Below are 27,974 nucleotides of genomic sequence, written 5' to 3'. Positions count from 1 at the left end.
AAGGTCTCTTGGATTAGGCCAGCAAGACGTCATGTGCAGGCAGGCAGGAGCTGTGTGTTATTTTTCCCAGAATTGTACATTAAAGCATCTAGGAGCCTGTAGCAGCAGAGCAGTGAGGCGGTTTGTTCTTTTGTCATGGTAACCTCACAATTTTTTCTCATAATTTTTAGGCTAAATATTTTCCTTTCATTGTTGTTCTGTTATTCTAATTTTCAAAAATTGTGGGGTTTTGGTGTAAGAGAGCCTCATTAAGTGGCATGTGTGTCAGCACAATGATGTTTTATTCAAGCTATTCATTTTTTGCACTTAAAATGCTTTCTGTTCCAAATGCTTTTCTAGAAAAATGAATGTAGTTTTCAGTTAAAGCAAACAGGTCACATACTGAGTGACCTCAAATCTGATGGCTAAAATTTAGAAGGAGAACTAATTGGATAAAAATGTGGTGACTCATACTCTCCAGACATTCAATAAGTTGTCCAGTGCAGTCTTAATTTATACATCTCTCTGGAAAATAAATAGATTGCAGTTTCACGTTCATCTCTGTTCCTTAGGAAGAATCTTGGTTTAATGGTTAAAGGTTTGGGTCAAACGGGGGTAAACCGGTCAGGCTGATTTCTGTTACCCGAGGATGGGAATCAGAGTTTGTTAGTCAACAGCAAGTGACTCTTGTAAAATTGGTAAAGTTTTTCTGGTAGATAGCTGCTTTTCTGAAGGGGGGGTTTGATACCGCCCAAGCAACCATATGCCAAGTAAAATTCCTACTTAGGAAGCGTTGTTTTCACCTTCTGAAGGTGATTTTTAGAGAGATAAGAATAGCAGCATCCTTCTCTCTTTAACTCTGTGCAAACCCCTCGGTTTGTTTGCAGCAGAGTGGAGCTGGCCCAGCCACAGGGATCTGCGGTATTTGAAATATCCGACAATATATTGTATACGTTTTACTCCCAGGGGAGCTTGTACCGGGATAAAGTGAAGTAGTAGATGAGAGGATACTCCACGCATTATTCATCCTGGAAGTGGTTTGTTTTGGAGATGTGTATGTTTCTGCAATTATTTTAGCCATTAAACTTCAGCCCTGAAAATGCTTTCATCTTGGTTGATTCCATCTTGTTGTGGCCATGGCAATGCAGAGGAGTGTGATGGGAAATGTGTTATTAGATTTGTAAATTATGTGCATTTTTTCCCCCTTGATGTTTGATATCAGAAAACATTATGTTTGACAGAAAAGGTAATGAATGGTATTTGCTTGTAAATCAACAGCTAGATGTGGTTTGAATGAATGCATATTTGAGCATAAAGAGAAAATCTGAAGGGGTTACCAGTGCTTCTCACTATCAAAAAATCTGCCCTAGGGATAAGAAGTAGAGGCAGCTTCCATCAGGGGTTGTTGGAGAGGCACTGAATGTCTGCACAACACATCAGCAGTTTGCAAAGCAATCGCTGCCCCGACCGTGGCACATATAGGTATATCTAAACTGACTTTCCACAAGCTTTACTAGTGCTAGTAAAATAGCTTGAAAACCAGGGAAATCTGCAGGACATCGGATGGATTTTGGGGTAGGTGGCCCACCTGCAGCTCCTTTGGCCATGGCAACGTTTCTGTGAACCCACAAACCAGGGAACTGGAGAATATCTCAGCTATATCCGTGTGAGTGAAAATAGAAGCATCAGCAGTCATATACATAGGTGATCCTGACCAGGCAGGAAATGCCCCACAAGAGTTTCCCACCACCAGATTAGGCGAAAGTAATGAATTTTTTAAATTATAATTATCAATCAGGAAAAAATCTGGCGGGAATCAACGTTTTTATTTTAATAGCTGCAAAAATGTCGCATTGATGTTGGCCTTCTAAAGTGATGTTTGACATTTTAAAAGATCGATCTTTGTCCAAGTTATCTCAAGCCATTAAAACCATTTTAAAAGGGACTATTTTGCAATGTAAAAATAAATTCCAAGTGAAGGAGAGGTTTGGAAGGCTCTTCCTTGGGAGCATTTTCACTCTCAGTGTCTTCTGATGAAAAACCGCTTTGTCATAATACTCTCCACCAGTTTTCATCCTCGGGCCCCTTCAGCTCTCCATCCGGTCTCTGCCACTACTGTCATCCTACCATATTAAAATGGGTATTTAGGGGTGTTCTTCTGAAAGCTAATTCCACTGTTTGCAATAAGAGCCTATTAATGTAACTCAGAGTGACCATTGCTTGCAGTCTGAGCATCTTCAAAGGCTCACTGACAGATTGGAGAAATGGATTTTGCATTATTGTGCTGAGCCCCGATGCTGCACCCCAGCAGGGTCAGAGGAGCACAGGCACGGTGCTTTTCTTACAATGTCCGTAGGAAATAAGGAGGACAAAATTACATCCTGAACAACCAGATGTGTAAGGGAGCATTCAGGGAAAACGCATCAAAACATCTTGCAAAAACTCATTTAAAGTTACATAAATTATTGTTTGCGTTTTCACATGCAGTTATTTTCAAGCCTAACCAGCTGTATCTGTTTGGAGTGGCCCTAAATAAATACATCATTACATAAACACAGAATTTGTTTGGGGATTTTTTCCAATGAGGTCCAGGCCCCGTTTGCTTCGCAGTATTGCACAGACTGTGAGAAGGAGGTGTCTGAATTTCAATGGGACACTTTGACACAGAAAATCCCATTCTTAGTATGTTTGCTGTTTCTAAATCCCATGGTGACAGCTACCTTAAAAGAAGACGCAGTAAATAATGTGGTACATTTTTTTGCTAGAAAAATTTGCATGCAAGTAGAAAGTCCAAGTGGGTGATTACATTTCATTTAACATTTTTCACCCCCTTTCGGTAGAGCAAGCCAATGTCTGGAACATGCTGATGCACTGTACGAGCATTTTGCTGACAGGCCTCCCAGCAGCGTGTTGGTTCGCTGCTTATTTGGAGAGCCAGATGACTGCTATTGAAGGAGGGCGCGATGTCGTGATCTGCGGCGATAGCGCCGCGATCCCACCGCCAGCGCATTATCGTCTCGCAGGGTGCAATTACCTGATAAACGGTGACGTTCTCCGCAGCCGCGCGTTGGTTACGCGCCGCTGCAAGTCCAGTCCGCAAAGTTCCATCCGGTGTTCAGAAGTCCTTAAGCACCACTGAAGTGTTCTCTAGTGGGTCTCTGGGTTTTATAAATGAGAAAATAAACAAAGTGACTCAAGGCGCAGAGACACTTGTCTGTGACTTCTCTGTTCCAAGCCAGAATAAAACATGAAAGAGTAATCGGAAAGACATGATGTTTTTTTATTGAAGAAATAATCACAGAGTCACTTATCAGAATCAGGAAAGCTGCTTTATCCTTTGTTGCATTATAAATAAGAATTATATTTGTTCTTGGGAAACAAGCCTGAATTGCACTGCAACACGTTATTGTGAGTGACGCATGGGGAGCGACTGAATAAATACTGCCTGTCCGTTCCGTTAGCTGATTTTCTTTCTCGTCTTTCTCTGCTTTCCTAACCAGGAATGAGTTTTATCATTTCAGAGGTTCAGTCTGACCGTTTATCAAGTTACTGGGTGTGAATTTGAAGCTGACCAAAGAGCGGATGCTGACGGCCGGGAAGGGATCGTGGTGGTGGGGAGGAGGCAGGGGCTGGGGTCTCCAGCTCTGCCTGGTCTGTTCACCGATGGCCAGGCTGTCCCAGAGTGATGTGGAGGAAGGGAGAAGAAGGGAAAAACATCTGTCCTGCACCCTTCTGCCTCTCCAGGGACAGGGAGATACAAGGAGGGACAAAGGTGGAGATAAAACAGAAAGAGGAGGAGGAGATGTTTGCAGGGATGGAAGATGGAGGAGGTTGTCACGAAGAAGTTGGGAGCAAAGCCTCATCAGGCTTAGGAGCAACTGCTTGCTGAAACTAGCCTAGTGCTTACTGTCTCTGGTGACTGGATGTACGCAGCCTTGAAATGATCAGATCTGGTTAATAAAGGAATGGTGTTGGTCATGTAGGATGTCTTATATTGAAGCGAGAAAACTGAGATCCCATGAAAACTGGCAATACTCACGATTATTTGGAGAAAAGTCGGGTGACAAAGTGTAGCTGGGACATTGCAGCTAAAGGAAGAGGTTGAAGCTCTCTATCTTCTGTGCATCATGAGAAGAGTTTCTGCGGTTACTATTTTTTATCCTTTTTCTGCTCTTCATGTGAGCTCTGAGAAACGTTATAAACGGTGGGTTCAAAAGGATATAGAAAATGCTGTTCCAGATGGGACAACCCAAGTAGCCCAGTGTCCTCTCATGATACTGGCATCTGCCAGAGCTTCAGACATGAGCTCTTGGAGCTGTTGTGTTTGGTGGTTATGTCTCGCACTAGGTGATTAGATGTAAAATTACACAGTATCATCCCAACTTGGAACATAAAACCACTGCCATGCTCTGTCGTGACTGTTCATATGTTTCTTGGCAGAAGCTGTTGCAGACACCAGCTTTCAATCCTTTCAAATTAAATGTCAGTCGATGGCGGAGTCATCGTCAGCACGAGCGTCCTGCTCCTTCTGCTCCCCCCAGCTCTGGAGAGCGGTTCTGCACCTCTGGAGCTTCCTGATGAGCAGCTCATCTGGGAGCAGTTTCAAAGGAGATCTTTGACTTTCTTTGGCTTCCCAGAGGAATTCATAATTATTTCCTCCTTTATCATAGAGTGCAGCTGGAGGCTTCAGCTCCATTAGAATTGCCCTGATAATTTCACAGTGGGAAATTTACAGCAAACAAGGGACATTAACGTTAAATAAATTTATGCAACAGCAACCCTCACCCAAGTCATTAAAAGTGTGTGCAATTTTTAATGGATGCTTCAGCATGGCATTTGATAAGTTTGTTCATTTCTTTTCCCAGTCTGTTAAGTATACATACACACACAGACACACACATAAATTTCTCTGCCAGAGGTATTGGTAAAAACTGGCTGTGGCCTCGAATGTCACCTCCTTGCAAGCACTTAAACGTGGCTGTAATCCCAGCTGCAGTGGAAGGAAGAGAGGCTGTCACTGAAGGGCGGATTTGTGAGTGTGGGTCTGTGTGCGACTCAAATAATCCAATTGAACTATGTAGTGATTCTGAATTACGTCTATTTGCGAAGACAGGATATCATAAAGACTGCTAATATGGTGGAAAATTATATTAAGCTGAGACAAGACAAAGTTGATTATGTGCTAGACTAGTGCAGATGTGCCTGGCGCTAGGCATTTATGCATATTGATTGATCTTAAATATAGCAGAGCAGAGGATGGGAGTGGGGTTTGTATGGTTATTGATTTTGTTTCAACTCCTTGGGCTGTCATCATAAGCTTTCAGATCCAACTATCTTGACTGATCCAACTCCTGATCAGAAAGCTCGATAAGAAAGCAGGCATGAGGTGGGTGTCCCAGCCAAAGAAATCATGCCAGTTACATCCTTTTAGGAGTAGAGTGTTGCACTTATTTCATGCAGATATTCAGAAACACGCCAGCTCTTTATAGCTCATCAGAGCCTGAGTGTAAAATTCATGTGAAGGCCGCAGTTGGGCTTCAGCAGGCGTTGGGTTTCAGCTGGTCTGGGCTTGACTCTGGACCTGGTGGATGTTCCTGATCTCAGCTGCTCAGTGAGTCGGTTTGCTGCATGATCCACTTTTCTTCCATTTGCTAGAAGGAAGATACTTGGTTTCTTAATTCATTAATTTTGACTTTCACAAACTGCAGGAGCAGAACTGTTGTTTCTCAACCTCTCCCACATTCCAGGCAGCGAAGCTGTGGACAGGAGGTTTTCGACACCACTCTCTGGTTGTTCTCTCATTCCTCATGAGTCTCTATTAAGAAGGTATTCGTTAGCGCGGCCGCACTTAGGGCCGGTGCCCTTTGCCACCAGGACACCTGGCTTCCAAGGGCTCCGGAACTCTGCTGACATCATGTGCACGGAGCTTGAAACATGTCAGGAAAGTCAAATAAGATGCTTGGTTGCTAATAAGCTACTTAGGAGTAGACCATAAGCAGTCAATAAAATGGATTTGTGGCTATTTGCCATGGGAATTTCCTAATACCCCAGTCCTAAGAGTTTATACATGTGTGTGGCCATCTCCGCCTACCATAACTCCCATCTGAGCCCTGCGCGGGTGAAGCTGCTGGCACAGATGAGTTTTCACGATTACGGTTGAGTTCTGAAACAGAAATTTGTAAGCATGTTGAATTGAGTGCGTATCACTTACTTTGATTTATGCTTGAGCTAAGGTGAAAGAACTCTATCTGTGATTATAGACATCAAAGGCAATATATTGAAATTCAGTTATTCTAATGTACACATCATTTATCAAATCCTTACCCAATAATGCTGACATCTGCTGCACAGAAAATATGGCTTGATGGATTACCTGCTTCTCACCATCTTTCCGAAGGCCAAGGAAGGCAAACACAGAATTACTTCAGAAATGTCAGACTCAGGTTCTTTCAGGCTGGGGAGAGGGACCTAAACAAAAAACCACAGGGCAGTCAGCAGAATACATGGGCAGGGTGAGAATTTCAGGGAGCTTACGGTCCTCAAAGGAAACGAGTTTCTTTGTTTCCTGCTCTCATCAAGAACAGGCGAACACGTATCACCTTTTGCAGAATTTGGCCTGGTGTAGTGCCTGCTCTTCAGATGCTGCCGATCTAAAAAAAGCACATTTTTACATCTAAAGCAGCAGTGGTCTGGACTTGGATCCATAACAGCCAGTTCTTGCCTGGGATCTTAAAAAAAATGGCTTTGAAATATGAATTTCAAATTAGAACCAGCAAAAAATAAATAGCAAAAAAACCCCTTTTATTTCTTGCTGAGCTTCTATTCAGTTCCCGCTTCCTGTTTTGACAGTGTAGGTTATACTTGGGCAGGAAAAAAAGGAAGCCCACAAACATAATTGCAACCATGTCTAATTAGGCAGAGCTATGTAAATTTAGCGTTTCTACATGATTATAAATGTCAGGAGAGCCTTAGATAAGACATGAGAGTTTTGAGTATCTCTTGTGTACCTAGTCTAAAATGTCCTTATTGCTAATCCTATTCATCTGGAGTCGCTTCCTAATTAGAATATTTATGGGCTAATAAGGAGGTGAACAAGACACTCCAGTTCTGTTCCAAAGGTGAGAGTAGGGATTCATTAGACTCGGCGTCTCTGTTTTGATTGCTGTACGATGTAATTAACATTGTGCTAGACAATCATTTTAGATTTACCTTAACAACAAATATTTAAGAAGATTCCTGTTGTTGTTCCCTCTTCGAGTCTAGGTCTGCTGAAACCAAAAGCAGTTTTGTCATCAGCTTTCAGAGATTTTGAGGTTCCAGGATGTTTTTTTCCTGTTTTGTTTTGCAAACTGTTTTGACCTCTGTCAGTTATTGATGTTTCTGAGTCTTACTAGCTAAAAGTGTAACTGTTTTGCATATTTTATGAATTCATATTTTATGAATGTTATATCAGTAAGACCTATTTTTATAGAAAATGCTTGTTTCAGGTTTTCTTCCAGAATTTTCGGTTGCTTGTCTATATCCAGTGACCTGCTATAAAAAGTAATTTTTGAAGTCAGAGCCAGTTTAGCTGGTTTTGAGTTCTAGTGCCACGAAAGCATAGTTATGGGCTGTTGTTCAGTGCCCACACCCTGACTGAGGCAGTACCAGGGCAATCCTATGAATTTGACCCCACTGGGTTCTAGACCTTCACGGTCCACCACTGTGTGAGGGTTTGGTTGGATGGGATTAGATCCCTGTGAACAGTCTGGGGCCTTGATCTCCTCTCGCTACTTTCTGTCACATACTGAGAAATGGACCCTGTTGTCTGAGAAAACAATGTTCTGTAATTTTAAAGGTGTTATCAGAAAACTTGTTAAGATGGCAAGTCACGTCACTTCAAGTCTTCGCTGTATAAATTACAGTTAGGTACAAGAATCTCGTAGATAATGATAAATATAGCATCATTCTACTGCTGATGGAAATCATTCTCAGCCATTATCAACTTTAATTAATATATTCACATTATTCAAATCCAGGTGGAAAATGTTCTTTGGCATCAAGTCAAGAATAACATGGTTTGTGGCTTTTGTGCGGCTGGAAAAGCAGCCAGCAACAAGGGAGCCACTCTGGGGAAACTCTTCATTTAGACATGGGGTCCAACAAATTATATGTCCCATAGATCTCACCCATTTTCCACACCTGTGTAGAAGGGCTGGAAGATCTCATGTTTCCGAGGGATATTCCTTGGTGCACGGCTCCCACGCCAGGAGAGCTTTGCTGCTGTTTGTGGCATCTCGGTTGTCTCCGTAGCAACCAGGGTAACGCTGGGGAGCACACAGCTGAAGATGCTAGGAATGAGCACTGGTAGCAAATGTTTGCTGTCAAAAATGACTGAAAACAACAGAAAATATGGGCTGACTAAACCTCTGCTAGTTCTAAATGGAAAGCTTCTTGAAAATTTCCATTAGACCTTAGAAGCGCTTTAAATAAATAACCAGTGTGTCCCCTTCCATCTGAGGATTTCCATCTGTTTTATTTTTTTTGTTTGCTTTTTTCCCTTTTATCAAAATACCAAGGCCCAATTCTGCCACGCGCTGCACACACAGCCCCAGGGAGCAGCACCGGGCGCATGGGGTTGAGCGTCCCCTTCCACTTGAAAAAGAATCTGGAAAATATCATAACATCAGGCAAATGTACAGACCCTCCCAAACCCCGCCTGCTGCTCCACAAGCAAAGCCATAAATCCCTGAATCCGCACTTGCCGTGTGCCCTGGAGCGTAGCCCGGGGCCTGTTTATCAGCCACGACTTTCCTGGTGAAAAGAAGAAGATTTCTGACAACAGCATTTAGACCGGAGGAAGGTGCCGGCTCAGGACGGTATATTCTGTTTCGGATGGAGTGGTGAAAATGGGATCTCTGCATTGTGTTTTCCAGTTCTACTCCTTCAAAGTGACAGGACCAGCTTTAGGTGAGGCAAGGTCTGTCCTCCAAATCAATGACTCCGTGGGCTAATGGTTTAGTTAGAGACCCTACGGACTCGAAGTGAGGACCTGTTACAGCTCGTTTGAGTTAGCGCTTTGTTTCTGCTGTCAGATAATACACTTCTAAACCTGGACCGTTCTGACATTTGCTACAGGAAAAGAGAAATAAAAAATCCATACAGCTCCCATTAACAGCGAGTGAGGTAAACAGTGCAGTTAGTGGGATGAGATAAAACCTTTTCACCTCTGGGACACAAATGTGAGTACAGCTTATGATATAATTGAATACATTTCACGATCTCACCTTATTCTCACAGGGAGTTAACCCATCTCACCAAAATCTTGACGCATACTTATCACACCCTGCAGCTGCTTCTTAAGAGAGACCAAGGACAAGAGTCCTAAATCCTTTCACATCCCACCTGAAGAGGATGGTCCCACCACGTCCACATGCAGCCCAGTCTTACAGCCTTGTTTCTTGCTTGCAGTGTTCATCAGCTTCTAGTTCTTCTACTTCCACAGCACAGTTTTGTCTGAAATGGAAGAAATAAAGCAACACACAATATTTCCTTAGTGTCAGTTTGTACACGACCTCCAGAACCTGACGTGAGAAGCTCTGTAGAAGTTATATACTTACATTATAAACTGCCGTAGGAGTAGAAGTATTTCTTTCCTTTTCCAAAGGTACAAGTCTCACCAGTATTTAGGAGAGGATTAAACTTAGGATCTCATCAGCCCCTTCTAAATCCGCCACAGGGGTAAGACATTAAACTGGATTCTGAAGAAGACACCGATGCAGTTTGGGGGATGTTTTCCTTGTGTCGCACAGGGAACTGAGATTATAGAGCACGGGGCCACAGACAGCCGAGATGGTTTCATTTGAATTCCTCATCACCACCAAGGCAAAAATACTTCGTTTTGAGGGATTCTTCATACCACAATATACCCTTTCCTTTCTAATTGTCAGAAGGTGTCGGCACTATTCTAGAATAAATACTATCGTTTGCAATCAATACAGCCTGAATGAATTGCAGGTGACGCCTGGTAGCCTGAAGTGGGATGAGATCCCCCAGGCCTGGCTCAGGATTATTTTTTTATGTACCTATATCCTTAGTCTGCAGTTATGTTGTGCTGGGCAGGTTCTGTCACTCAGTGTAAAACGGCGAATTGCTGCCCCAAAACTTGCAGTCAGTCCAGTTACAGTGGCAAAAAGTTTATTTCAGCTGTAATTCTGCTCAGGAAACTGGTGCATCTCAGACTTTCTTGCACACAGAAAAAGGTTTCAGCTGAGGCGGGGGGAAAGGAAGTAACATAGCTAGGATGGATTGAATCAATATAGCTTTACTTCTGTGCATAAAAAAGGCTTAAAACTGTATTTGCTGTCTCAAACTGGGCTCCCCAAACTGGTGAGCGGCTTTGAAAAAATAGTCTTAATTCCTGTGCTTGTTCCCCACTTGAGAAATGGGGGTAATTCCCAGCTCACAGAAGTTTATTGAGTATGAATTTGTCAATATTTATGCTTACAAAGAAAATAAAATATGCCGGCATTATTTATAGCATTTCAGTAAGTTCGTCAGAGCAGCATCATATATGAAGGGTTAATAAGGATTAAGTATCTTGGCAGAATTAAGAGTTGTGATTTTCCATTTCAGTCTGTTAATTTTGAGTATTTTATAATATAGGTTACTAAATTCAGGGTCATTCTGCTTCTCAGATGAAATTCAACACTTCCATACGTGAATGGTTTTCAAGAGGAAATGTAGCCAGAATTGGAGAGAACTGAAATGCTGAAACTCCCTCTTGCAGCTAATAGCCAAGAAACTGCTACATTCCTCCAATTTTGCAACTGCAAGGATTACATTTCATCACATAAAGATAGTTGGCAAGTTCCTCTTTCATACCTTGTGGCAATGTGAAGTTAATTCCGTATTACAAGAACCTGGGAGTTGTCAAGGTGGTCTCTGCAGTGCCGACTCTTTTAGAAAATTTCCCCTGCTAAATTAAAACCTGTTCCTGGTCACTTAAAGGCCTTCGACGCTTGTAAAGATCCCATGCATCCTTTAGATTACAAAAAGCACAGAAATTAGATGCTGCTTGATTAAGTCCCTGATCTGAGAAAATGAAATTCTGCCTTCAGTTATTAAAGTGGCTGGTGGCTACCGCACCATCCTCATTGTACGTGCGGTCACAAGAAAGGGCCCGAGTTACCCTGCCAAAGGTCCCCCTGTGCAGCTGGGACGGGTTTGGATTATTGAAAATCCTTCCTGGTCTACGCCCCCCTCTTTCAAATTAATAAACAAGGCCTTTAAATTTCACACTTTGTATCTCAATGCACTTTTTCTGGATTACTTTTGAAAAAACTTTTGTGACCAGTGCTTCTCCTCCAGCCGCTGACATTGAGCAGTTTGTTTCCCGGGTGGTGATGATTGCTCTTGGTGTAGTCTCACCTGGACGTACAGGGGCTCTGCTAACAGAGATCTGATTAAGGCTGACAGGCCCAATATGGGAAGGAAAACGTCCCTGCTCATCACAGCGAATTCTCGCAGTGGCATTCTGCCAGCCCGGCTTCTCAGTCATTTAGTTTATCAGCAGTTTTTCAATTTGTTTGTTCCTGTTCCTCACTCCCCCGGTTTTATCTCTTGTCTGAAACCTTCTGAGCAGGCGGTATATTGAGTCGTACGGGTCTTCGCTCCCCAGAGCAGGAAACACAAACGCGGGAGGGGGGTGACGTCCCGCTGCCATCGCATCCTTCAAAAGGCGTCTGCAAAGCGGCCGAGTCAAGAGCGCGGGTTTCGGACCCCAGTGCAGTGTTTCTCTGCTGAGTCTTCGGGCACAATAGAACCCAAAAGCAGCAGACAATGCAGACGTCACCTCCAAAGCCAAGTTTACCCAAATGCCCCGCAGCCACTTTCCGTTGCAAGCCTGTGATTGCTCGGCACAGCAATCAGTATTTTCCTGAGATCTCTGTTTCTCGTTTCCAAGCAAGTTCCACGGGAAGCTCTGCGCTATTAAGACTGTTCTCTGCGAAATTTTCTTCTTTTGACGGCCTTCCCTTTGTAAGAGTACATGTAATCCACTCATGGCTTCGCTCAAATCCATTAATACAATGTTTAACAAAATCTTTTGTATTTATTTAATAACCTCTACATATAAACATTAGGATCATTAGCTTCTAAAAAACAGCTGAGATGCCTTGTTCTGAACAATATAGCATTTTATCCCCCATTAATCCTAGATCTTGTTCAGCGGGTGATTTGTACCATCTAAATTGACTGTAGCTGTGTTGCACTGGCAAGTTACCACAAACTTTATTACCGTATTTTGCTCTGGATTTGTGTTTTTTCTATCATATTCGGTGTGAATTATATCCCTCCTTCTCCTCCACCATGACATAGTACAACTATGAAGTGTTGAATCAACTGCATATTTTTATTCTTTGGCATTATTACTATATACAAAATGAACAAGATCAAATCTCTATGTTGAGATGCCTTTGTTTTATGTCATAGGTCAGAATTTCCAGCCGGCTCGAAATCCTTCGCTCACAGCTTAAGCTTTTGGCTGCTTTTCCCACAGCATTGAAGATCTTTTCCTTTGCACCTATTTTCGCATAAAAATTGCCTTTTCCCTAATCAGCAGGGCTTGCAGGTGAGCTCAGGTATCGTCCACACAGCAGTCAGAGCCGGGGCTGGGTCGGTGCCGTACAAAGCAATTCTACAGTTGTTGCTGTAATGAAACAGTTGGCAAAATTCCACGGCTTTGAGGGTCAACGTTTGCAGAGGAGGAGTTTGCAAGGGAGGAGGCAAGCAGGACGTTTTGCTCTCTGTCCCATGTTGCTCGTTCCCCATATGCACACAGGGCATAGTCCCTATGAGGCTCCTAAACGGGGCATCTTCCAGCTGAGTCTGCACTGCCTGACCCTGCCCAGCTGATCGCACCTGGAGTGTTTGTGTACAGCACCTGGAAGAGCACAACCCTCTTGAAATCCAGGGAAACAAAGCCCTTGGCGTGCAGAACCAATTTTGACAGAAGCCCCCATTAGTATTCCAGCTTCACAACCAAACTGAGTTTCTTTTCTGGTAATTCTGTCAATCACGTTCTCTCAGCAAATCGACACAACATGACCCTTCCCATACCGGGTAAAGCAGCTCTTAAGGGAAATACAATAGGGAGCATCTCGCATTAATCTCTTCTTGGTTATTCGACTGTTTTCCACTAACCTTTCATTCTGCCAAATTTAATTAAATCAGCTGCTTCTCCGACTATAACCTGTTGGATGTTCCTTTCAATTTGTAATGGTGAAGGCATATATGATATGCAGCTAGCAAGGACTTAGCCAGGTTAAAATAATTCTCGGCAATAAATAACAAATGACACCAAATTAGTTTATTTTATCCAGACCATACAGAGCCAGCATGGTACAGATTCCCAAGACTGGTGTTGTGCTCCTGACTGCCATTGATTTTAAAATCCAGAATCCTTGTGTTGTACATACCATGGGTATACGTGTAGGATTAGAGGAAAGGGTTTGAATATATTATGTTGAACATATTACATTGACTTTATTTTTTTAATTGCTGCATTGATAGGATTTAGAAAACCTCATGGTCCTAAGAATAAAAAGATCTGACTGTAGCAGTGGTGTCATGAGCATGGAATTTCGAGCCTATCTGCAAAAATGAGACCAAGTATAAATTATGAGCAATATTATGAATATTTATTCATCTATGCTGATGTTATTGATGATCTTTTTCAAGCTTCCAGCCTGATACAGCTTAAAGAAGAAGGCAGTTTTACCTGAATTGTGAATGGTTGTTTTTTCCTCTTTTTAATCAAGCGAGATATACCAGAAAACAAATCAGGCTGATAGAAACAAAGTCAGACTTACAAGAAAAACAGCTGTAACAGCTAAATGGCTTAAAGCAGAGAAAGTAGGAAAACAGCATGTGGGGCTAATGATGGGTGGTTTTCAGGTTTCAGAATACATTAAGGCATTCTCCCTGTTTATTAAATTGCTCTGGCAGCATTTGACAGCAAAGGTTTTGTAGATTGTAAGAGTGCAATGGACATAACTAGGATTTTTTTTTTCCCAAAGCCTGGCCTTTGGGTAATCACCAAGAAGTTACAGACTGTAAGAAGAACTTGGTGTGCACAAGTCCAAAGAAGGTCATTTTACATTTTCAAAAACGTTTCTCAGATAGTTGTTTACTTTCCCTTCTCTTAGTCTGCCTGGGGTTTTTGAATTTTTTGCGTCTCTCAGCACTCGCTCCTTTTGTCAGAAAGTGGCAGACACAACCTGGAAGCAGCATCAATTTAGTGCTGGCGTATTTACCAAAGGGCGCCTCTCAGCAGCGACGGTCGCTGTGTGGCCAACTCGACACTGAACTATCGCTCGTCTCTTCCTGTCCGAGAAAAGCTGAACGTAATTTCATGGTTTTACAAAAATCGCCTCAGCCAAAAGTTAGAAGCCTTATTCCTCAGGTCTCCTTTTAAGTGCTTCGCAAGATGACCTTGCATTTCTGGGGCATAAAGCCTGCAAAATATTGACGGGCTTTGAAAGCAGCATCTGCTGGGGCCAAGTTTCTTCTTGTTTCTGCCGAGATGCAGAAAGATGCCGACGTCTGTGCCGGTACCCGACGCGGTTGCCACCCGAGGGAAGGATGCTGGAGAGGGGCACTTCTGCATCCCCTCCTTGTCAGGGTGGCTGAGTGCTTCAGCAAACTAATGGATTTTTATTCTCACGATATCACTGTGAGATAAGAAAGTGTTTTCATTTCATTTTGAAGTGTTATTTTCAATTTCTTTGAGGCACGGAAAAATTAAATGACCTACTAAAGGTCACTTGGGGAGTGTCTGAGAAAATGCAAAAGAAATCCAGGTCTTCCAAGCTGCAGCCTGCAGCCTTAATCACAATCCTGCTCGCTTTTGGCACCGACTCTGTGCTGTAGTCAGAATCAAAATACATCATCCAAGATATTCATCATATCTGTATTTTTTAATGGAATTTATTTGTAGCTCATTCGGCTCACTGTCACCCCCTTGCATGACTATCAGTGGTGACTATCAGAAGCACGTAATTCATTTTCCTTATTTCTCTCCTCCCGGACTTATATATGATCTGTAGTTTGGATCACTGCAGAATGAGATGTAACCCATTTCTAATTATTCTGTGATTCTAATTTTGGCATTAAATGAGAGAACCATATGAGAAGCTCGTTAACTGTCGGTCTTTCTAAACAAGAAAGTCAGTGCTGTCCAAGGACAGAGATACTGTTACAATGGGGTTTCTGATAACAATTTTGATAATAATTCTCATAATAACTTTTAGGTCAGTCCATAGTGCTGGAAGGGCTTCCACAGACTGTGCACAACCTTTACGGGACTTCTCAACATGTAGGAATCTGTTGGGTTCTGCAGTGACAGCATCAGTACAGAAAAGATTTTAAGACTGGAAAAGAAGTGCAACAGAACACTGGCTTCTTTTTGCTGTTACTGTTGTTTTCATGCTTCTGTAAACAGCCCAGTCCTTATTTTCTGTGTGCTCCAGGCTTGCTGTCTTATTTGCCAAGCCTTAGTCAAAAAAAAAAAAACCACCAAATCCCAATAAATGTTATGTTCATGTTATAAAATTTCCCAAAACTGGAAAATAGTGTCACAGTCTTAAATATAGAGGTACTATATACATTTTAGGTGAATTTTAAAGAATGAGGGCAATTTTAAAGCACTGTTTCACACATGAAAAGAAAATTCTTTGGGCTTAAAAGTTTTTTAAGGAACTACATGCACATTTTGACAAATGTCTCTGCTCAAATATCAGATAAAAATTGTTGTGACCTCTAATCCCCACCCTTTGCAACTCGAAATCTAGAACACGTGTGAGGTTAAACAGACCCAGTTTGGCTGCTAACTGTGTATACAGCAAACATCCAAAGATGCTGTTGCCGTAAGGGGTGGCCAGCTGGGGTCCGAGCGTGGCAAACTCTCCACAACACATTTGGGTCAGTTGACTATTTTGGTGGGTGTATTTTCTAGTAGATCCCTTTCCTTGGGCAGAAGTTGCTGCATTAGATATTATTCGTGTGTTCCACCACAGCGGGGTTTCAGCTTGGGTATGTTTTCGAAATCTTAATTGCCCGGGCTCAGTGTCTGATCCCATAGGAATAAAATTCACTCAGATGGATAGATAGGTAGATAGATAGAGATCAGATGAATGTGGTTGCAGCATATCACACTCAAAAGTATCCCTGTTCCTGTTTAATGCAGCCTTTCCTGTGCACAGCATTGCTAGCACCAGGCATTAAGAAAACCATGAAAAATGGTGCACCAGGATCCCCGGGCTGTGTTACCATTTTCGGGTATTTGTCTGCTGGAGGATTTGTTCGTTTGTTTTGTTTTTTCCTTTTCTTTTTTTTTTCTTTTTTTTTTTTCCTTTTTTTTTTCTTTTTTTTTTCCAGGGCTTTTTAGTGATTGGAGTTTATATTTCTAAGCTTCCCTCTGTATCCCTGACAACTAGCAGATCGCTTTCCGAGATGAGATTCTCAGTCAATGACATGGCTCCCGGAGCCAGTTCAGCAAAACCCCGGCTCTCCCAGCCAAACAAGGTGGATGAGCAATTCAGTTCGGTTCACATCTCCGCTGTCCTGGAGGCCACGGGGAGATAACACCAGGATGCTGGGAAGCTTTTGGTGTGACCATCAGGGTCTTCTCTGTTCCTAGCGTGTCCTTTGGAAAGGTTTCCACTTTCACCGCTTTCACTGTCGGAATAACACAAAAAAAGGCAGCCAGGGGCAACAGCCACTGAACAATTTGGTCTCACGCTACTAAGAGGCCAAAGAGAGTAGACTTCTGAAAGGTTTTCTGGCATTCTTTGGTTTTATAACCTCTGTGTGATAAAAAGACCGCATCCCCTTTCTTTCAGGTAACTTTTAAAGCACTTCCTTGTGCTTTCATATGAAAGCTCAGTGAGCTATGCCTGTGTGTTGTACCCACCACAAGAAGTTGGTTTTGCTTTCAGAAACCATCACCAAAAAAAAAAGAAAAAATAGCTGCTTTGCTGGAGAAGGTCCCGTTCACACACACCTGGGAGATTCAGCGCCCACCCTGGAGAAGCTGGAAGAATCGATGGTGTGCCTGTGTGTTCTGAATGGGTTCAGATCTGTGAATTGTGACTCATTAAAATACCATCTTGGAAGTGCAGGAGCTTAAGAGAGAAAAAGATGAGTAGTATAAGGTGTGAGATCCCACAGTTACAGGTCCCAGGTGCTGAGAGGGTTAAAAAGAGTTAATAAGAAAGCTTAATTGCTGGTTGTTAATCAGGCTGCCAGGTGAAAGCTATTGTCAGGCTGATTGTCAATATAGGTGCAGTGCCAAATAGCAGTCTCGAGGTTAGCTTGTGGCTTCTGGGCCTTTATTTGTCTCAGAAAAAAACCAAACAAAAAAAAACCACCAAAAAACCACAACACAGGCACGTGTTGGGCTGATTTCTGAAGATTTGTGGAGTGCATCTTCTGGGCTGGTGGTGTGGGTGAAAACCGCCGGTCCTTCGGCTGGTGAGTTAGAGCAAACGCTACCGTGCTCATCAGAACTGCTCGTGAATACGTATTTTCCTTCTTTTTGAGACATATGCAGGCAGGAATCCTCCGCCATGTGAAGGGTGAGCACGAGGAGTCATCCTCTCTCTGCCTTCCCATTATTTTAAGTACAAATGATGTGCAAGTTGGGGGGTGGCCCTTGGCATGGGGGTGCTTCACCCTTGGGGAACAGGGGAGGAAAATCTCCCCCAGGCACTTGCTTGGTGGTTTTCTCCCTCTCTGTGCAATACCCGCAGGCTGAAATGCAGTGGGTGCTCCAGGGGGATTAACTGTGTGTTGCTAGAGAGAGTTGGAGCAAGGCAATGCCCCACGTGACTGCAGGTAGCTCATAAAATCAAACATTCCTAGATGTTTGCGAATGGGGAACACCACGCCATGCTGGAAGAAAAGCAAATACAACCCCAGCTAAATGGAGAAAATAAACTTCTCTGCTTGCTTCACTGTTGGTGGCTGTGCAGCACCAAGTAGCCCGGTTAGCTTTAAAAACGGGGTCCCCTCCCTTGTTAAACCCTTGTTCTAGCAAGAGTGAAATGCCTCTGGTTGTAGCTGGTCCTGTCTAGTGAGGCTCAGATGGAGCAGAACTGCATCTTTTTAGCCGGGGGGGCAGCAGCAGCTTGTGCGTTAAGATCCGTGGGCCCGGGGTTTGACGTCTGCCCAGGTTCTGCACACACGACACGATGCTGCGCTCTGTGTAGGAAATGAAAAGGTCAAGTTCGATCAGAGGCTCTGCCCACGGGGGAAGCTCCATCAGCATTGCATAGGGGGAACTGCGAAAGGGTTGGACGCTCGGTCAGAGCTGCCTCCTTCACAGAGCTTCCAGAATAGGGAGCGAAAAATCTGTGTTCAGGTTTAATTGTGGCAAAGTAAGGAGTACGGAGGGATAAATGCTTTAAGAGGTTTGCCCGTGAGCTTTGTTTAAATGGCGACTAGTTAGATCTTTTTGGAAAAAAAGAGTAAAGTGTGTGTTTGGGGAGAGTTTGTTTTCAAATAGGCTTTCCAGGCTCTGGTGTTTATTACTAGCATGTTCACCATCAGCTGTCTTATACCAAATAAAGTAAACATCAAAACTTCACTAGCATGTAAAGAAATTATTTAAGAAAAACAAACAAAAAAACAACACAGAGGAACATCCCATGTTCTGCTCATTTGTATTGCACAAGTAAGGGGAGATGGAAAAACATAAAAATAAATCAGATGAGAGGGTAGGCATGAGAGGAAATAGGATTTAGATTTTCTAGCTCCTTCACCAGTAGGTTCCTACTCAGTACATCCTGCAGCAACATCCTGGTAACCTTATTTGCTTTACCAGACATGATACTAAAATTAGCTAGTCACACGTTTCTCAGGAAGTGGTAATTAATTGGACAATATTTGTACAGAGCTTTGAAAATGTAGGTCCTAATTTTGTAAACCCTTTGTCCATAATGCAGATTAATTTAATCACATAATTACCACATTTCTGGACTTTGGCATACACAGTTACCCAGCTTGTGTGTGATTTATAATAATTGCGTGTGGAAACCAGGAACAGCCATATTCCTAAAAATACCGTGCGTGCACATTTGAAAATTGGGATCACAGATAGCACTTCATTACTAGGATTTCATTTTAAAATACTTTATTCTTTTAGGCTCTCTCTCTCTGAATATGATTTGGTTTTATTTATAACCTCTCGGCAAGACCGTGCTCAGCTTGATCAGGGATTTCAGATGGTGTTTTTCGTGCCGGCCTGTATCTTGATAGGGAAGAACTGTAATTTTGTTTGGGGCACCTATTCCTTTGCGTGTGCCAATGGACCGGGCTGGTTCAGTGATATCCATTGGTGTTAAGTCTTAAACCATTTTCACACAGACATATTGTGGTATTTAGACTGAAAGGGGTTTTATTATTTTTCTTCCTACAAAAGTTGTTTGTATACAGAAAATGCTGAGAGACCTGACTTCTGCTTTAGCTCTATTTGTCATAATTTCTCCCTGGACCAAGAGGATTTTATCCCTAATTTAATACCTTATTTTGAATATTTTTGCTCCCTGAGCCCTATATTAGGTTGCTTCAGCATCTCACTCCTTTCACAGTGAAGGACCGCCTAATTTCCAGCCTAAATTTATTCATGACCAGTTTCTACCCATTTGTTCTTGTGTCAACGTTGTCCTTTAGTTTAAATTGCTCCTTTGCCTTCTTAGTGTTTATCCTCCTGATGTATTTACAGGCAGCAATGATATCTATCAGCTATCAGCCTTCATTTTGCCAGACTAAACAAGCCAAGCTGTCCTAAGCTCTTCTCCGGTGACGGGCTCCTCACTCCCGGCACCTGGTCGGATCCGGGTTGCTCGGCAGCGAGCGCCGGGGACCTGGCACCGCATCCCGACGAGCCCGCGGTGCTCGGCACCCCTAGACCAGCTTCCAGACAAGTTCCGTTATTGGTCCCTTGCTGCGCTATCTGGTGTTTTGTGCTATTAAATCGCATCTCGTTGCTGTTATTTCATTCTCCGGTTAACCTTCTTTCAAGCTGTTACTTCTTTCTGTACTAGGCAGTGCCGTCTTGATCAACTTCCCGTTAACCAGCTTAACCAATTTCTTCAACTAATTCCCATCTTCTGGAATTTAGCTGATGTGTTTCTTTGTGGCGCTGTATCAGATGATTGACAGAGGAGCAGTCAGATTAGATCTGCCACAGTTCCATTAATTATTCTTTCCTTCGTCATTTTTTCCTTCAAAAGCCCTTCTTAGTTTTTAGGTCAGACTAGAAGTTCTGCACGTATCAAGATGAGTGGGTTTTTTTTTTTCCTTGGCTTAAGTAGAAGCAGCACATTTACTTTCCTCCAGTGTGAAGATTTGTTAAATTTATTAAAAATACTGGCCACTGGACCTCCCAGGGACTTCACTGGGGCTGGGTTTTTAGTCTGCACCCTCTCAGGACAGAAGCTCATTTCTTTAGTTCCACAGCATCACCATCAGAGCAAACATATAGTAACTGTTTCATTTCTCTGGGTTAGGACCATTTTGTGTTACCTCTATGCTGTAGTTTCTGCCCTGTGCTATTTAAAATGTCATTTTTGTAAAGAAAGAGAATATGAGAATTGTTCTGTATGATCAAAATGCCATCAAGAAATTGTCTCTCTTGCTTGGGGGTATGCAGCTGCCTTTTTTTTAATAGTTGTAACAATAATAATATTAGGACAACAAGCTGAGATGCCTCTGGAGATGCTGTGACAAATTGGAAGGACATGTTGAAATTAAAATTGATTGAATAGTTCAATAAAATCAGCCTAATGCACCCAAGCAAAAAGGTTAGCTACAGAAAAACAAAAAAATCAGTCATTTGTTATCTTCTGGGGCCAATCTTACTGAAGATTGAATTAATTATAAACTAAAACTAGGTACTTGAAAGCCCCACCTTTGTATGCCCACACTGGAGCCTTTTGGATGGAACTGGACGTGGATGGTAACCCAGTGCCTAAAGGTTTGACGAATCTCACGCTGCTTCCATGTACGTGGTTTTGTGTTTTACGTGACTTTCCGTGCCAGCCAAGGCCATTCTCCGTGTCAGATCGCGCTTTTGCTCTAAACGCAACAGTTACGTCTCCAGCTGATGGGAATCAGTGCCGCTTTGGAGCTGTCTCTGAAGATCCCCCCGTCCCACCTCCCGCGTGTCCCCGATTGCTGCAGCTGCCCCCGGGGTCCCGAGATCCAGCACCCCCCTCAAACGGGTCCGTTCCCCTCTCGACCCTCCCTGATCACTCCATCCACTTGAGATCTGCTCCGATTCCTCCCATTTTCTCACTAGGTTGGACTCCGCACCTTCTAGCACGCGTGCAGCGCTCCTTTGCCTTCTTCCCCCTCTTCCCATCCCCGTGCACCCGCTCTTCGTGGCTGGTACATTCGTACGTTCCTGAATTCTGGGCATTTTCATTTTTGACTTTGTATTATCTGATTGATATAATCTGTCTTTTAAATTTCTTTAATTTAGTGTCGTGAATTTGTGGGGGTTTTTTTTAATAAAAATGTGCTATGATGCTCTGAAAAGGACTTTGTTAAATTAAAAAACTTCATTGTAAATCCGCGAATAATAAGACAGGGTCTGTGATTGCACACACGCGGGTATGTCATCAGAGTATGTGTAATTTAATAAGCAGTGAAATTGTGAAGTTAACAAAACTTTTAAATGAGACTTTCTAGTCCCTTGCCCCCTATTGTATGACAGGATTCATTTTTCCAGGGGAAGCTTTAGTTGAGAAGTGAATGAATTGAGCTGGAAGGCGCTGGGAGGTTTCCAGGCTTGGTCCGGGTATGAATAAGTGTGGCACAGGCTGAGCGCGACCTTCCCCAAGGTCTGCAGCTCATTCTCGGAGTTCAGGTGAAAGTTTGCATGATGGTGTCAGGAGTTTCGGAACTGGAGGGGAACTGGGACCTGTAGAGGGGTCAGGCTGCAAACGCAATAAAATAGAAAACCGCCAAGTTGAAAAAGTAGCACCCCCGCTGATGGGCTTGTTTCATCGCCCTCTCAGCTGATGGAAAGGAAGGAATTTTTTTTTTTTCCTGCGGTGGCTGCCAAAGCACTGAAGCTTTTACAGTAATGCGCGACAGCCACCCCATCAAATCGGAAATGCTGTGAATTACACGTCTCCATCTCATCGCGATGAGGAACATTAGAGGTGGCTTTGCCATTTAAATGCTCTGTTGAAATGGAGTCTCTCATCTGGGCCTCCGACCTGTTTTTCTAATTTATATGGAGTCTGATTGCCGCTATTTTTTTTAAATGGTTTCTCCTCCTTCTATGATTTAAACCTAATTTGGCTCACAAGTATTTGGCCTGTTAGGGAATACTTCTGTCAGCTTCCTAAGTTGTCTATAAGAGAGAATAAGGAAGGGGACACTAAATATGAAATAGAAATTACATTCACTAATAAGGACATTTCAGCCTTACAGTTACCCAGTGCTTTACAAATGGAGTAATGAACAGCAACTTTTTGTGTGAGGAAAAACAAAGGCTAGCAATAGTTTCTCCCTCATGTTTTATTATACAAGGTAGCAAGAGATAATGAAAGTGCATTTCCGTAATATATTCCAGTCGCAAGGTGCTGATGGGTCCCTGTGTGTGATATCTTGTCAATTTAGCAGGTTAATATCCATCAATTAGAAGTCCTGGAATCAGGGTAAAGCTAAAATTCACATCTCTGTTATTCTAGCAACTCAGAAGAATTAAAGAGTCAAGCCAGTTACGGCACTTCAGGAGTGCTTATGTAGGAGTGGAGAGTCCTAGTTGACCTAATTCTTGCCCTTTGAAATTTCAAAGGACATTTGACATTTTACACACGCTTGTACCATCAGCAGATGAACGGGGCAGCCCTGGAGTATCCGAGCTGTGTTCAGGAGCAATCCAGCGTGCGGAAGGTCTCTCCTCCCTGTGAAGTTCCTCCCCTTGGCTTTGCACAAAGCTTTTCTTCCACAACGTTGGGTCTCCGTTTGGTTTTCACACCTTTCACACTCTTGGATGTGCTGTCGGAGACGCTTGGTACTTGTGTCCCAGCTCACGTCTGTAATTACACCTTAAACCTTAAGGGGTGGGGAGGGTTTCACTTTGCCCTCAATCGCACCAGTTTTGGCTGGATCCCCCCCTGGTTCTCAGCGCATCCTTACGCCCGTATTTCAGGAGAGGAGCTTTGCTTTAATATCTGCCTGTAAAGTGCTCTGGGTACCCTGGGCATGACTTCTGTAGACATCAATAGTAAATGCTGCAGATCCAAATGAAAATTTATTGTTGAGGCCAGTTTTAAAGATTATGAGGCTTTTCTCAGTGCAGGCAGATATTTAGAAGTAAAGAGGCATCCCAGGGAGATGTACACATGGCAGGATCAGATGCCCTCTCCTATTTTATTCAGGTTTATTTCCAGTTTCACTCACATACAACTTCAATGTGCGGTTTTCATGGCTGGCTCTGTAAGGCTTTTTCTTTGAGAGCCACGTTGTTTGGGATCTCAGGAGCTTAAACCAGTCCTGCTGAATTTTTGTTTATTGCTGTGAATATTCTTTTGCATAATGGACTGCAGTTCTCCTTATTTGCCAATATTGTGTTAAGGATTGTATCTTGGAGGGTATTTTAAGTATCAAAATGCTTTTTGGCCATCAAACTATGTGAGCAGAGCAAGCTGGAGGGCCACCGGGCAACATTGCTGTCAGTTTGGGGGAGATAATGTTCTTGGTGATGTTTTTTGTAAAAACACATTAGCAAAATCTTTACTGGTTTTCAGAAGACACAAACTAATGTTCCCAAAACATATTAAAAATTAACAAAATGTCTGTTTCAACCAAGAATTTTTGCTATAAGATTTTTATTGTCCCATAAAACAGGTGATATCCACCAATCTATGTGAAAAATACTTTCAAAAACATGATAAAAAATTTTATCTGTCTTTTTACTAACGTTTTGAATCTAATTAACTTCCTGGTGTCTGCCTTAAGATTGCACTTGTATATGGAAAATAAACCAAGGCACTTCACAGGATGCATTTTTGATTCTCATCTTTTCTTTTCCAGAAAGTTCAGCAGTACATAGTCATTGTTCAAGCCACAGATATGGAAGGAAATCTCAACTATGGTCTCTCAAACACGGCAACAGCGATCATTACGGTGACAGATGTGAACGACAACCCACCCGAATTCACTACCAGCACTGTAAGTATCCGCACACCAGCACGGTGATGCATGGACACACAACGTGGTTGTAATTCGCGGGTGTTTGTATCCGTCGTCTCTCGTAGCTGGTTTGGCAGATGGGAGGAACTTGATAGATAACCACGGAACAAAGACTTTCATGGGGGAGAAAAAGGAGGAAAAAAGGGAAAAGGAAAAGAAGAATGATCCATGAACTCGCAAAACTATTTGGCAACCAATTTTGCTGAGGTACTAAAGGAGCTGAAATAATGTGGCAAACAGACTATGTCTGATTGCACCGAAGAGGATACGGTTGTTTCACAGCAATTGGCTGTAGACATATCAGAGTTATTATTACTTACGAGTGAAATCCTGAGCAGTAAGAGATATTTTGGCTTTAGTAGCTCGTATATGATTTCAAGGAAGCAGTAAATACTTTAAATGGTAACAGGTATCGGGTAAAATTTGTATTTCACTGATAGCTCTAACAGATGTATTTCTGTGTGCCGGCAGAAAATATGTGAACATTCTTCAGTACATTTGGTTTGAATCAGTTAAAGGTCTGTCTTGTATTAGTACAGTATTTCTCTGTTCTGTTCTCATGTGCTCCAAGTTGCTATTATTGGGGGAGGGAAATGAAGAGATGGCAAATGATGACTTTTTAGAGCTGGTTAAGTTAAAAATGAGGAGTTGGAGGGTGAAATGATGTGGTCTCGTTCTTTCCAGCCTTCATAATCCATAGATGTAGAGCATCCAAAATGTGCATAGTAATTTCAGAAACCACAGAGCAGTACAGAGGTCTGCATGCTAATAAATGAGAAATCATTGTGTATCCACCATCTGTATTCATATGCGGGTCAACAAGGAGCAGCAAATGATGTATCTTAACCTGATACCAAATCTTTAAAAATGCAGAAAGTCCAACTGCATTGCGTTCAAGACACTGAACACCCTTTGAGGAATGTTATTGTAATTTATATTATTCTGAATTTTCATACCATCTTAAAGGGTCTGCAAATATTTTGTTATGTTAGTACCAAAGTTTCCCTTTAGTTTTACCCTTAGAAAGCACAAATACTGTGCAGAACTCGAGGAAGTCATGCAGGGCCCTATTTGTGCCACCATGGACCCAAATCAGAGTCTGGGTCCTTCCCTCCCATCGCTGTGGAGACCCGCTCTCGTGGGTGGGATGTGCTCCACACCTGAGAAGTGCCAGCGGTTTCTGACCAAGTCTCTTGGACCTAGATTCTCCGAAAAAGGAAAGCACTAAATTCCTCTTGAATCGGAGAAAAATGAGCACCCAGCTTGTTTTCAGATCTGGCCCTCAGGCTGCAGCCAGTACAAGGAGGGTTTAACAGCAGCACGTGTGCGTCCTGTCTGCCACAGAAAATACAGCGGGCTTCGTATTCTGAAGTTGGCATTAAATATCTCCTTAAGTATGATACATATAGGTGTGAAGAGCTGTAAAAATCTGATGCAAGTCTTGGGCCGCGTGGTCCTTTCTCCTGCCAGCGTGGGATTGTTCTCTGGAAAATGTTCTAGTTTTGTGTCTCCCAGGCCATGGAACTTGGCACCACAGCAGTACGTGTGCCTCAGCTCGCGAGTGTTTGGGGGGGACCTAGTTCTTGCCAGGTAAATGCTTCTTTAACCTTCTTTTGAGTGAAAAAGGAATGACATCTAGTGGCCACGCCATTTAAGCACAGGTTGTTCTGGTGGCCCAGGTTGCCTGGCCCTTGTCTCCAGGTGGGAGTCGGGAGGGGAGGTTTTGGGTGGCGGGATGAGCCGGGTCAGAGTTGGTCACACACGCGCCCATCGGTGCCTTCGGGAGGGCAGCGTCCTCCAAACGTGGTGTATTTTAACGCCTTTCCAAAACACTTCCCAAAGCTGAATCCCACGGAAGGTGAGATAATGGGAATTTGCTTTCAGGTGAATTCTGAGTATTTAACGTCTCGGTGTGTGTTAGACCTAGAAGAAATAAAAGCCATCAAGAGCATTACCCATAGGATTGCGTTAAATGGATTAGAAAATGCTACTCTTCCTCTAAGCGGGGTTGATGTCTACCATTATTTCTCTAATTTCAATCACTGGAGAGTTTTGCAAGGGCCAAAGGGCTTTACACAGTAGCACATGGGACTTTATAAAGATTTGAAAACCAAGAATGTTTTACAATAATATTTTCTCATTCTGTGGAAACAAATATCTTTCATATACTCCCAAGTATAACCAGGATGAGTTTCACATGAGTATGAAAGTGTAATATGTTATTTCCCTGACTGGCAGAGGAAACAGCATTAGACTGATCAGTCTCTTTAAACCTGAGCTGAATCTCCTTGCTGTCCTCAAATAGTCTGATCTGCATTTTAACGCCTCTAAAAAAATAGCAAAAAAAAAAAAATCTCTTTCCAGGAGAACTACAGCTCCTCAGAGGGTAAGAAAGCCCATGGTCTCTTTAAAGAGTGGAGACTGTTTGGAAAGATACAGAAGTATTTTAGATTAAAATATACTGTATTGAGATGCTGTTGAAAAAAAAAAAAAAGGCTGAATAACTGAAATTGTGGTTTGCTCTTGGAAACCTGCCAGACGAAAGGAACTCAAGCAACTGAATTCAGCATAGACACGTACAAAGGCCCACCCTATAGCACTCCAAAATTACCTGTCATTCAGCCAGAGTGGTTTTAGGCTTAATCGTTCCTGGATAAGAATGTAGCTCGGGAGGACGCTGCACCATGCTGGTGTCACGGCTCTTGTATGCGGCAGGAATTAATGTCACTGTGTAAAACTTAACAACGGGACGGGAGAGAAGAAAACAGCCGCTGTGATGGTCAAGGAAGTCAGGTCATGTCCACAGGGAGGTGAAGAGAGACTGTGCGTGGACATTTGCGGTAAGTTTTACTGGGAAACTGGCTCCATAACTGTTACAAGATAGAGGTACCGGTATCAGTGTGCCCTCTGTTATCCAAAGTCACTGTTCCTCATAACAGGGTCGTGTCCTCTGACATGTCTTAATTACATGGAAATTCTTCAGCCTCCCTTCAAATATTTATCTCTTCTATGCAGGCAAGTTGCATTTTTTTCCGTATTATAGATCCGTAGCAGAGCCTCTGGCCAGATGCTCACCTCAGATAGAGGGGAGGTGCTCTGAAATCAGTGTTGGTATTTCAGAGATTAGAAGTCAGCTGAGACAGAACAATACTGGATGGTCTCAGGTGAGATTTTTACGCAAGGTGGAGGCATCTTCTTTGCTCACGGAAGGAATGCCTTTAATTCCAGTGAAATCTTTTAACTCCTATAAAGCATGATGCCCTTTCCAGTCTGACCCATGATACCATTAATAGCCATCCAAGGGTTTCCACTTTATCTAAGGAAATGCATAATCAGAGGGGAGGAGAAGCTAAAGAAATCCATCCCTACACTCGACTCATACAAAGTCTATTTTTATCGTATTCAATCAGGAACAATCAGGCGCAGAGAGGAGACGCAGATGAATTTGCATGATCAGACTTCTGTGTCTTAAATGTTAATTAAAAGTTATTTTAAATTTGCCTACTGTGCAGAACTTGTTTTTATAGTAGCCCGTGTAAGGGAAATATTATTTCACAGGGCTGAAGAGCTCGTGATTAGTTGAGCTTGTGGATTCTTGGGAAAACCTGCCTGGCAATCAACCTCTTCTTTAAAAAAAAAAAAAAAAAAAAAAAAAAAAAAAAAAAAAAAAAGAAGAAGAAACTAGGCTATTCAACTTCTTTAAGCTCTTGAGCCTTAGGAGGTCTTATTTAAAGCTACTTTAAAAT

At 42.7% G+C, this 27,974-nt stretch overlaps 1 protein-coding gene across 2 annotated transcripts in view; it reads left to right on the top strand.

The window, feature by feature from the left end:
- Positions 1 to 27,974, top strand: part of CDH4 (cadherin 4) — a 431,673-nt gene that overhangs the window by 368,228 nt on the left and 35,471 nt on the right. For both annotated transcript variants that reach the window (XM_065645553.1, XM_065645552.1), the window contains exon 8: positions 24,070 to 24,207. In XM_065645553.1, the coding sequence (XP_065501625.1) occupies positions 24,070 to 24,207 (138 nt within the window). The remainder of the gene's footprint in view (positions 1 to 24,069; positions 24,208 to 27,974) is intronic.

This window comes from Caloenas nicobarica, chromosome 15, assembly GCF_036013445.1.
Source record: "Caloenas nicobarica isolate bCalNic1 chromosome 15, bCalNic1.hap1, whole genome shotgun sequence".
Lineage (NCBI taxonomy): Eukaryota > Metazoa > Chordata > Aves > Columbiformes > Columbidae > Caloenas > Caloenas nicobarica.
Note: the sequence above shows the minus strand (reverse complement) of the source record. Positions and strands in the feature narration are given on the sequence as shown.